This window comes from Branchiostoma floridae, chromosome 9, assembly GCF_000003815.2.
Source record: "Branchiostoma floridae strain S238N-H82 chromosome 9, Bfl_VNyyK, whole genome shotgun sequence".
Lineage (NCBI taxonomy): Eukaryota > Metazoa > Chordata > Leptocardii > Amphioxiformes > Branchiostomatidae > Branchiostoma > Branchiostoma floridae.
In genome coordinates, this window is record NC_049987.1 from 3,396,794 (window position 1) to 3,410,091 (window position 13,298).

The window sequence follows — 13,298 nt, forward strand, 5'->3', positions numbered from 1 at the left end:
GACATCAAACATCCTAGTCAAGTCGTTATTCAAGGACAAATTTAAAGGTCAACAGGTAGAATGTGTTTTATTTTTAAATGCCAACGATGGTGAAGAGAAGAGAAATCAGTAGTTATCACTAAAACTCTGAATGCCCGGTGTATTCCACGTGGAATAAAGTAAAGAAACGTAAAGCGGTCCGTCGTATCTCAGTGAGAACGCATTATTGCGCTGTTTCGTAAGGCCACTTCAAGTAAATTTAATGGTTGACATCCTAATCAGAGTGTAAAATTAATGGATAGGGCGAAAAAACACAAGATGGGTTAAAAAAACAAGATGGCTAATTTTTTTTAAATAGAGACTATAAACATCGTAACAAGATTTGAAGTGACAAAACGTGGCATCAGAACTAACAAGGCATTCATTCTTGTGAAGTGAACTAGTGCAGTAAAGGTGACACTAGTGTGGTACACTGGTATAACTTTCCATGCTGGCAACTACATTCATGGCTTCCATATTGGTGGCACTTTTACAACTATCCAACAAGTTTCACTTCTGCAACTACAGTCATAGCTACCTCCCTAGTGTCACTTCTACAAGTATGATTATTAGGCTACAACACAACATGCTTGCCTATTTTCGTCTATTTTCGTCTATTTTACCATCCCCGAAGAGGAAAAAAACCTTAAGTTTGTCGTCCATAAAATTTACTCACTGTGGCCTAAGCGAGAAATATAATGTTGCCTTGTAATGGCTCCTATGTTTAGTCAAGCGTAGGTTACCCTACTGTTCTCAATAAGTGTGCCAAGTTCTTTTACCTCAGAGTTTGACCCTTGGCAAGCTTTGCGCCCCCATCCGAAATGATAGATGCAATCCCTTACAGAATGCCTGATCTGGGGTAGGCGCTATTGGGCATTTCTAGAATTAAACACATGTCCACTGATCTGCGAAATATGATGCAGGAGGTCATGCAGCAGTGCTGCGTTACCGGTTAAGCCATGGAGACATGTAAAAATCCACTATGCCCATCTCCAACCAGATCCTACAATGGCATTAGTGTGTACCAAACTGGCCAAGGAGTGTAGTCATCCAAAAGGTGTCTATTTGCCTTGTAGCGAAACACATTCCTTAGCCGGCTTAACTCCTCTGCCAGCTTTTGATACTATCTAATGCTACCGTAGGATCTGCTTGGAAAATACTATTCCCATGGGTCTTAACAATGTACAAGATTTAAAAGTCATATATATTTCAATTTAGCTGCCAGGCAATTCAGTGCCCGCGCAATTAACCTGAACGTTGTAAAAATACCCATGTACCAGATAGCCTGGCGACCTTTTGAACCCATGCGTATAATTCTCTATAAATACGCAAGTAACCTCTAGCCTAAGCCATAGAACCGTGACATGCGGAACATTATGTTAGACTTTCAATATCACATTTTTCTTTCTCATCATGGATTATCATGACCTACATTTATGAATGTGACCAACTTTAACTTCACGAGCCACAGTTGCAGGTTTTATTTTTAATATCATCATGAATATGAGTATTCACTTTTACTTTCGCTTTTAAACTAAGACGTCCTAAAAGTAATATGATGAATTTATACGCAGGTGTTCTTTATACGTTTTTATTGAAATGTTTCAATTCTCTGGATACTACTTTATACTGTCTTAGTTTTAATGACTTACTTGATTTTCGTTATTCTGAAATATAAAACAATATTACTGCCTTATGTTATACTCTCTGCAGCATAATTTTTAATCATAATAACTGTATCAATCACAAACAACTTGAAAGCAAAATCATAATCTAAATACAATCTCTACATATGATTCTGAAAGCATTAATCATAACGTCGATAAAATTGCAAGTGCGTATGATTTCAATTTCGTAAAATCATTTAAGGAATTACAAAGGATTTTACATGAACTAAAATTTAAGTTCGTTGAAGTTCTATCTGATAGATTTACCTATAGAGCTTTTCCAAGTGACGTCATAGGGTCTCGATCATAACGTTGAACGCACCTTTTTGTAATTTCAGTAAATAGTAGCTCAAAATTTATCGGAGGTCCAAAGATCGTCTAACCATCTTGAGGAAACAATATTAAGTATGAACAGCGAAGAGAAAGCAAGAAGAATTATTTTGATTTGCCCTTGAGATTTAAAAAAAGCAATGCAAGCTTGAGCATCATCATTGAGAATGTAACTGTGGACACCAACATACAAGATGGCAGTCAGAATGTATAAGTATGTAATCTATCCATGTAAAATCCATACTTTACCCGGCGCAGTATTTCTCGTTTCCAGCACACGTTCAAAAGATTGCGAAGTCTATGCGAAGATTAATGCCAATATAAAAAGCGCATTTTGACTATACACCGGGGCAAAACCACATAAAAGCCTACGAGGACCTGGGTAATACAAAGCATAATAAGGGTCTCCACTCATTTTACAGCTTTTACTGTGGCCAGTTAAACTTTGTGGCCACTTCAAGTGAAACCTATCTGCGATACAGCCATTTAGATTCGCCGTAAAATCACAATTGCATTCTGCTTAATTCCGCAGTTACTCGTTACTTCTGACCTGTCCATGAACCACGACGACGACGACGTAGCCCGAGGCATTTAACACCACAATATTGAACGACGTGGTAATTATTTTCTGCCCGTAAAATTTCATCTTATCAGGACTTGTTTTAGGTTCATCCTTCTTAGTTCATAAATGGCTACATTAGCCGTTATGTGTTGTTTTAGTGGAAGGTATAAAATGTAAGCAATAAACGCGGGAGTATAAAAAGGCCAAAGTACCATCAAGGGTATGGAATGGTGATTAAGAATGTTATTGGTAATGAAACATGACATATCACCTCGTTCCTAGTCGGTCTGCTTATTGAAGTTTCCATTTCAAGGTCTTTGATAACGCGTGTCCCTTATTAGTATTCATGTATGCAGCGCTAAGAAACCGTTACGTCTGCAATGTGTACCCGGTAATGACATCATTGAGAAATCGAGACGAAAATTGGTTGGTGCTTAAGGTGTCTATCGACTATTTGATTTGAATGACCATACATAAAACGCGATAGAGTCTACTAGCACGACGAAATTCATTGATTAAACGATGGTAAGCAATCGCTTTCTTCTACGTTACTCCGTGTTTCCTAAAGTGACGACAACTCACTAATATGGAAAGGTATAAAACATCTCTAGAGATTGTAATTACACATATAAGATCATGTTGATTCGATAATATGGATGACATGCAACAATTTTCGACCGTTTGAGAAAAATGTACCCACCGTACACTAAAGCAATTGCAAGCAAACAGATATATGTCATATATTGCAAACACTACCCATATCTGAAAACGGCTAAGATGTCGACGAATGCAATTCCAAATTCAAAGAAAAGTAAACTTAAAAATAGCCTAAGCTAAAGAGATGCAACATTTAGGTACATCAAATAGTTAAGCTTAAATAAGGGTTATCATACAATTGATCAACATGGCATAAGGTGTATTTCTAACTCTTCCAAAGGAAGCTAACTCTGTTTAATCTAAATGCGTATAATGATACTCAGCTGGTTCCCAACCATATATTAATAGACAGAGTTGGCATAACACACCAACCTTTGGGGCACAGACTCCCAATGCAGTCTCTCATTATAAAAACATGTAAGAAAAGGGCTCTCAAAAGTCACCTACCTGAGGTTTAGTCTGTTGTAAACTTACATTGGTAGCAAAGTCTGACTTCTATATTGTCTGTCTAGGAAGTTTTGGTCACTTCCGTACGGTGCAAAGGTCAACACAGCAGCATAACGAACTCTGGTGGTGACCTTTGACCTACTCAGGGAGGACAGTCAGCAAAACTTATATTTAGACTGCCAGGGACACCCCAAACATAGCTAAAAGCCTAGTGTTTTTAACAAAATAAAATACCCAAAACCCTTACCTGTTATTTCCAGCTCAAAAATGCCAACATTTTCCAAGGAAAAGGCTGCTTTTAACCAATCAAGTTGCCTAATCAGACTGGGGAATGTTGACCTTTCATCTTCTCTCGACCAGGACTGGGCAGGGGGCGATATTGGCTTCCGATAACCTTAAACCCCTTACTGACGTCACACGTTTAGGCAAGACTCTTGAAGTCTGGGTTTAATTTCCTTTATTTTTTAATTTTCATTTAAGACCACTTCAGTACCCCCCACAACGTAATTTATACCAAATCAGCATATCTTCGATTCAACGCTAAAAAAAGCTCTTTTACTTTGACAGATGATCGCTCATCTTTCAATATTAGTATTCATATCACGGCTCTTAATAAGGGTGAAATTGGGCTGCGAGCTGATTGGACATGGATGGAGGCACTGACAGGTCATTAACGCAAAGGACAAAGCACGCGATGCAATTAGATACCGCTGATAAAGAACCTTGATTGTTCATTCATCGGAGCGTGCCGCAGATAGCGTTACAGCAGCGACAGGAGTGTGGGGCTTTAATTGCAAAATGGAAGATAGATTTTGTATTCAGGACTTCATTCACCACGTTTTAAGGCCGGCGGTAGTGCTACAAATTATTCAGGCTCGGAGCAAACCGAATTACTTTTATAGTGACAATTCGTAGAGAAAGTAATACCTTCACGGCAAGTGAAAGAGAAAGAGGTGGTTGAAAAAAAAAAAAAAACAGATGGCTTCATTTTCAAAATAGACACCTGAAACCTTGTAGCAATAAGTAGCGGGACAAAACATGGCATTACAGCTAACAAGGCATTTATTACCTTCGCCAAGAAGGTTATGTTTTCGGTAGCGTGTGTGTGTTTGTGTGTGTGTGTGTGTGTGTGTGTGTGTGTGTGTGTGTGTGTGTGTGTGTGTGTGTGAATGTGTGTAGAAGACCACCATAACTGGAGAACGCCTGAGTGGCTTGTATTGATATTTGGTATGTGGGTAGGTCTCGAGACCTCGAAACGATTAGATTTTGGGCCTCCTAGTGACTTGTTACGGTACTGCAGCGGACCTTCCGGGTTTGATATCTCGAGTTCTGAACATGCTGTGGTCATGATTTTTGAGTGGTAGACAGCTCTTGATGTTGAGAGTAAGTGGTTTGGGCCCCCTAGCGGCTTGTTTTGGAACTGCAGGGCAGGTTTAGTGTCAGGCTTTAAAAGGGAATAACTCAAGAAGGGGTTAACGGATTGTTATGATTTTTGGTATGTAGATAGCTTTAGTGATGCTCCATATAATGACATATTAATTATGCAAATTGGTATCTAATTTGCATGATTAATTAGGAAATTGTGTTAACACGCTCAGTTCCATTATAGGACCATTGCAACATGTGACATTTGTAACTGAGAAGGAGTAGAATATTGATTGATATGTATATTATGCAAAAGAAATACCTAATTTGCGTAATTAATGAGAAAATGCTATCATTTCATTGTGGTAAATGACGGGAACTTCTTACTTGTAGCATCTGGAAGTTATGTACAGATGAACATCGTTGAACATTAATTATGCAAATGATATCCTCATTTACATAAATTATCAGAAAATGTGATAAAGCCTTATTTCTTAACATAGATTGTGTACGTTTGTTGTCTGGTGGAGAAGATGATTAGCTGATATAATTTATGCAAATTAAAACCTTATTTGCATAATTACTGACGAACACAATTAATACAGCAGTTGCAAAGCCAGAATTATTTGGCGAAGGTATGGGGTCGTGGAACTCTAGTTCCTTTTGGCTTTAGTCAAGACATGCACTAGTGTATTTAAGGTCATTTAGTGTGGAAAACTGGTATTACCTAGTAATACCAAGTTGGCAACCACACTCATGGCTTCAATATTAGTGCCACTTTTAACAGCTGTTCCTAGTTTGTTTTTTTACTTCTGCAACTACAGTCATTGCATCCTATCTAGTGTTACTTCAAAGGGTACAATCATTAGGCTTTAACACAACATATTAACTCATTATGGCATTTTTTCATCATTTCCCCTTTGAAATCAGGAGAATCTTAATTAATTTATGAGCGCCCTGACTCCATCCATAAAATCTACCTGATGTGGCATATAGTTCAAGAACTTGTTATTTGTTATAAACACCTCGGGCCCAGAGAAAAAATGATAATCATAAAAGTCACATGAGGTCCTACGGATTGAGCAGACAGATTGCATCGTTTGATTTACTTAGGCTCTGTATAAAGTTTAATTCGATCGAATCCATGACTGCAAGACATAATTGATGCAAGCTTATTCCTACCGAACTGATTTGGTACATCGCCGTGCCACTGTGACCACCCCGACATTAAAATGTGATGAATCGTCCCAGGCTCCGGGACTTACTGTGATTAACATCGACACTGCTCTAGAGGGTCACATAAGGAGAAAACGGTAATTGCGAAGAATTTTTTTTCCCATGCTTGTTTGAAAAATGTCGTAGGGATGTGCTACACACTTAACGTGCCAAAACTCATCTACTTTTCCATTTGGTTTTGTCCTCAAAGCCTGTATTGAATGTCCCTCTAGAGCGTGGTATATGGAAGACATATAGAGCATTTACGGTTACACGGGAGTTGTCAAGGCTTGCAAACGGACGCATCTTTGTCTCAACTATGCTGTAAGAACGTTTTCTACTTAGCCAAAGTTACTTCAGAAGTCATGTTTAAAGACAACCTAAGATAATCCAAGCAATATTAGATCGTTGAAAGTGGAAATAATCTTGATAAGGTAATCTGTATAATATTGACATTTTATGTACTAATTTAGCACATTTACATCATTATTTCAAAAATTGAGCCGTTAAAAGCGGCGCACAAACAAGTCACACGATGATTCCTGATCAAGGTCTAAACTAGGGCGTTCCAATAATAAGGAGTATCCTAGTGCGACTTGAGAATTCAAATGAAGATGCTTCAATTTGCAATCTAGATTATACATATTGAGTTCTACATACCTTAGTTATGACGCTCTTTTTATTTTGTACTTTCTTTAGTTGTTCTTATCGAAAGTTTTTAAAAAGCTGTGGGGAGGCAACAACCCAAGAGCAGTCAATCAACAAAAATTACGACCACAACATGTCCGAAACACGAGATAAATACAGGTTACAAGTTAAGTATAAGTCCTTGTCATAGATCTGAGGCAAACATACAGCAATTAAAGGATGTTCTCACGTTAGCCGGCAAATTATTTGCAAACCCTACATAATCATACTAAGAGAAGGCGTTCCCTTGACACTTTCTGTTTTAGCTTGATAAATCTCATTAAAAAAAGCTTTCAGAACAGGTTGGAAATGAATAATGGATACAATGCTTGGTTAGAAATTACCGAGAGAAGGAAACTAGTTTCTTTTAACACTCGCATGGACCCCCTACGGAAAATATTGCCTGCGTTTCTCAGTTGGCATTACGCATGATTTGTTGCTTTGATAATGTTTCATGGCATGTGCAGATTTGAAATAAAAGCAGGACCCCAGGATGATCCGTCATCATTGCCCTAAGGTGCTTTTACCGTATATTGTAAAGCCTCGGCCAAATCAAACAGGATTCTTAATAGTCAACTCAGCGTGACAGGGATGAAGCTTTAATACCACCGCGGAGGAACTTATCCTTCCCCCCAGCAGCCTCCATATGGAAGCCTAACTTGTCGTTCTACAGCGAATAATAAATTAGGCCCTTAATGTTCTTTTTTTCTTGCATTTCGTGTATTCATTTCTCTTTCTTTATTTTCTAAAAGATCCAAATGCATTTTGGATGATTACAAATTATTCTAGAATACTATTTAAGGCACAAAGAATAGAGTTTCATATAGAAAAGCTATATTGACATGTACGTTTTATAAAGCAGCATGGATAATGTGGCGCTCGAAACATATTTTAACAGGACCACTAGCAAAATAAAATTAATTGATAAACACAGCATAACTGGTCTGCATGCACCTCACATTACTATCAATAGTGATGTCTTAGTAACAAACTGCATAGTTTTGAAATAGCTATACTCCTATAGCTAGTAATACATGTTGACCACAAACAAAATATGTAATGTGTTGAAAACTGCACATTTGGTTAGGGTCTGAATATCGAGAATGGGCTCCCACTCGGACTCACTGCAGACTTTCCTGCATCTTTTTTACAGAGCTGTGCCCATTTTGGAAAAAAGCATTAGACTTTTTAAGATGTTTTCCGACGAAGTCACGGGATGATATTTTACCAAGATGTCCGAAATATAAGGCGACAGCTCGAACTATATATTTGAAAGTTAACACCAACGTCTCAAAAACATGGAGTGAGTTCTATACCTTTATAACCATTCTTCTTAGTAAATACTCGAGGGAAGGATATGGTGGGATTAAAATCTCATTACATTCGTGCGGAATAAATTGAAGAGAAGCTCTGATAGATGCCAGGCGTGTCCCATGAGTTGGCCGGCCATATGGCAGCCCTGATTACCATTAGTTAGCGGAACGGATGGCTGGGGAGAATTTCGGTTGGCACATTCCGTGTGAACCATGAAATTTACCCGAATTGTGTGTGGCATGAAATCCAATCTCTTGTCGATGATGCTTAACGAAGTAGCTTGCCTATTATATTATGATGAATATAGGTGCAATCACATGATTTACCTCGTCTCTTAGTCGTCAGGTTTATCGATATCAATCAATCAATCAATCGTTCGCTTGCATATATGCGATATCATCAAGTATCAAAAAATATCATCAAGTTCCTTGACATGAAAAAGTCTATCATAAATTCTAAGTATATGTATATGTATAAATGTAGACTTTTCCCTAAAACGCATAAAACGTCCGTTCGCCCTTAGGCGTATGTTTGGAAGTGCTATTCAAATGTTTTAATAGTTATTCCGTGACATTGATGATATACATCTGTCTTAGTCTTTTTAGGTTGACGTCAGTTTGTGCAAAAATTAGACATTAATTTTTTTCATAAATGATGCTAATGAGCAGAAATTACTCACACCTCAACACCTCACAACAACCCACTTACAATAAAAAATCAATATTTAGTCTAAATTCGCCGAAAAAAAATATGGAAAGAAAATACTACGGACCAAAACATCGTTTTGACCCTGTTAGATCATTTCTGTCCCAAAAAAAATGTTATTTTTATGTGAGATAACATCAAACGTGAATAGACAACACTGAATTCCACGGCTATAAAACTGTATTTCGCCGTAAGCAATTGAGCCCTTCAACGTAACGTAGTTTTCACATCGTAAAGCCGACATCAATATGACAATGCGACTCTCTCTCTCTCCTGAAATATGTTTGGCGCCTGTTGTCTTCATGACGTCTTTATTCTGAAATGTCGCCGGAATGTATTTGAAAGTAGACAGCGGGGTAGGAGATAAAAACCACACAGGTGATGCTTAACAAAATGTCGTGACAGCTGATAACAAGGCCCCAGGGCTGAATGACAGTCATATGATACCACATAACTAAGGACGCCTCCGCTCTCTCGTACTCTGCATCTAGGGTACTTTGCCCTGTGGTAGAGTGTCTGTACCCGTGGGAATATCACCGCCCCTCTCTTTTGACAGCGCATAATGATTGCTGGCAAGGCGTGGCAACGTCTGTGGTGGTTAGTAGATGTTCCTTAAGATGCGATCCCACTGCATTTGCGTCAAGCTTGCGTCACTGCGGGGTTTGAAAGACACTCATCGAATTTTAGAGGTAAAGAATGAATTTCTTACTTTTTGTGTATAGGTCATACGTTTACGTATTGCGCAATATCTAAATTATGAAAATAAAATGACAAAATGGTGACACAGTGAACGAACCCCGCAATGACGCAAGCTTGACGCAAGTGCGGTGAGAGGGGGCCTGCGCCTTTTCAGTCGAGGAAGCCGATAAGGCATAGAAAAAGATGAACGGTTTTCTGTTAAGGTCCCCAAAATTTAGTGTTTAGGATTCTTCCTTTTTTAAGATTTTGACCAAATGATTAAACAAATGCAGTTTAGGAATATAATACTAAAAGGCATGCATCAAGACGTGATTTTCCAGCATCGTATTCTGATTATGCAGATACAGTACTCTGAAGGGAGTCAATAGTGGGCTTATTATGTCTTATAATATAATTGCAACTAAAATAAGGAGAACAATCGAGAAAGTTTTATCACTTAGATGTCAATTGTCGTAAACAAGCGAGGTTCAGCGTTGTTGTTTTTTTTTTTGCTAGGAACGGTTTGTTCAATGTTCAATTTTGCCATAAACTTAGCCCACAATCCACCCCAACAATGTCAGTTGTATTGATATGGCCATACCGACAGTCTATGATTGATGAACTATCAATGTAGGATATTTCCAGTCCCATTACATCAGGAGTTATCTATATACATCTCAATACATCCCTTAGCAAGGCTGCATCGATTCATGGCCTGGTTTCTTTGTCTTGCAATCAACTCCCTGGATTTATGCACCAATAAAAACTCTTCAATTAGTCCGTGCCATGCCCGTGTCATTCATCACAGACCTGATTTGCTAGAGACTCAAGTTCGTTAGCCCGGTTTTCAGATTACTTCGGAGCACAGTAATGAATTAATGGATGGATGAAGACCTTTATGATAAGGATCAATTGGTTTTACAAAGGCAAGATTGATAGGCAGTTCATTGCAGTTACAATTAGATAGCGTAACGAAACTAAATTGTTTTACAAACCATCGTGTGTTAGTAAATCTAAAACTTTTATTAAAAATTTCTCTCTAACACTGCATTAGAATTTTTTCAGGAATATTCTACTTGCAATTGATAACCTGATACTCATCGCAGTATTTGCAATAATGTTACGGTGAAATTGCTTTCATATTCAGAAGTCAGATTGGAAGTGGCCCCTGTTGGCCCATTCCGCGATGATGAGTGAGCGCAGATCGCACATTTTGGCCGAAATGCCGGCCTATATATAAACCTTACAGACAGGAAATTGCCAGACGAGTTATAATCATAACTTAACTGTAGGATTTCAAAAATATGTTAAGGCTTGATGTCGTACTATATATGGTGAACTTCGCTGCATTTTCCTACTTTGATACTTCAAGAGAAAACCTAACGTTATCAGCAAGAAGCTACCTATTCATATAAGTACAGCTATATGCATGTAATGTTTAAACAAACATTCAGCGATAGATAACTACGTTTACAACGATTCGTAATGCATTTTTTGTTTTTTTTGAAAATATCTGAGGGGTTTTAGAATTACAAGGATATGGCATATTACGTCATATTCAAAATAGTGAAATTGACAAGTGACCTTAAAAAGAAAATAGGTTGATTCATTTCCACCGTTTTTTAATTACACAAGCGATGAACATTTGATATTTAGAGTATCCCAGGTTCATTTATCACGTTTGTTTGTCAAGCGAAGGATAGAATTAAAGATAGTGTCACCATTTAATCCCTTGTTTTCCCAACGCAACAAATCAACATAGAGTGGGTTTGTTTATTTGATATATCTCCAGGCATCCGTGAGAGTCGTGAAAATATTAATAATCATCGAAATTCAATTACTTGCGCTCCTCTGAGTACTTCAATCCCACGACACATTAGAATATATCATATGTCCTGCGAAACACGAGCAAGCCGCCACTTATCACATGCGTGGTATCTTTTTCCGGAGACATGAAAAATATTAATAAAGATCATTGTAGATGATGTCGAATATCAATTCTAATATTAATGTAGAGGTACCTTGATCCTATCGTCCTTGGTTTCCATGTCCAATATGTTAGAGTTATCATCGTATCTACGCTTCGCCGTGGAGCTAAATGGGATTTTCTAACTAGGCGCCCCCGATTGCGATTTCTTGCCTTTTCTGCTTGAAATTAAATCTCCCGTTTTCACGGTTCAGTCTAAAGTCCAATAAGCCTTGAAGCAGAAACGGTCAGAATATAACCGTGCGTTAAAACACTAGTTTAAAGTAACTAGTATTTCCGAGACATAACGCTGAATGAATCTTACCTTTGCTCGTAAAAACGACATACTGCAAGAAAATCCAGACAACCAAGCTGTTCTCAAGCCTTGTCCTCGTGCAAGTAAAAGTCACCATGTCGAAAGAGTACTTTCCTACAATCCGCAACACTGTCCAGGCCTCGTTCAAATGCGGTGGAGAAAAACTGATTCAGGTGCCGCTTCGTTCTGGTAGAGCAAATCTAAGAGCTTCCCAGGAGGAAGAACCGTCCACCGTGACGCTGTCTGCAGAAAATATCGCCGCACAGTCCAATCCGAACCGTCAATGGTTTCTCTAGTGCCTCTACGTAGATTGCCTTGAGCCGAGCCGTGCATCCATCCGTGAACATAACTGTAGTACGCTGTTCTAACGGAAATGGCCGAGTGAAGTCCAGAATGTCTTTGTATGGTGACATCAACCGTTGCAGTACCATAAAAAACGATGCCAGGCCTATCTTCTACGCAGACTTCCAAGCCCTGCACCACCAATCGCGGAGATATACGGATGAACGTCTGTGCCAATAAGCTGACTGGGACAGTTAATACCTTTTGGTCGCGTGTGGCAGTATTCACACGCACAACCCGCCTGATGGTATTTCCTTCTTCCCCTGGTTAATGGATGGCAGGACAAGGGGAGCAACGAGGTCGACTAATCTCGATATCGCCGTGTGAGCCGGAAGAAGGATGTGACCCACTCCAGGCCGCTTCAGATGATCAGACTATGAAGTGAATGACATATTAGATACACAAAGGGGTCGCCGGCATTATGGGTACATTGGTACGCGACAGAGTACCGCATCCGTCACAACCGTACATGGAGCCATACTAGGAGACAGTTTGGTCAACTTTCTATTCTTAGATCAGAGTTCCACCTAAAGGGTGTTTTAGATCCATCATTCTTTATTACAGTCCATGTCCGTCACTCATTCGCCGCAACTGAGTTGATTAGCCGAGATCACATGCTGAAATGTTTTATTCATAAAACGATGGTATCTTCATTCTCATTTTCCATAAAATATATTTCCCAGCATTAAATTGCGAGTTATTTTTACGTCAACATTAGCTCTACGGTTTTGAATATCTAATAAAACAATGAGTGATACCATTGATATAGTTTTGACAAAAACTTTTGATGTTAATTATAGTTTTTATTATGTGATCATGCACGCCATTTTGTACTGACCATACAATTATAGCAATGTTTGAATACTATAGGTAGGATTATATTTATACTTTATTTTTCAAAATTAAAGCCATGATCTATTTGATATTCGTGAAGCACGAATGTTCCCATGTTAGTAGAAGCTGCAAGAAAGGAACATCCTAAGCGCCATTTAATTTATTGGCGTTGGGTCCCTCATGTGCATCAAATGC

The 13,298-nt window shown here is 38.5% G+C and overlaps 1 protein-coding gene across 1 annotated transcript in view; it reads right to left on the bottom strand.

Moving 5' to 3' along the window:
- The window catches only part of LOC118423575 (kin of IRRE-like protein 3), a 33,137-nt gene extending 20,204 nt beyond the window's left edge, over nt 1–12,933 (bottom strand). The window contains exon 1 of the mRNA XM_035831780.1: nt 11,937–12,933. Within this exon, the coding sequence (XP_035687673.1) occupies nt 11,937–12,024 (88 nt within the window). The 5' untranslated portion in view covers nt 12,025–12,933. The remainder of the gene's footprint in view (nt 1–11,936) is intronic.
- Between the last annotated feature and the right edge of the window lie 365 nt (nt 12,934–13,298).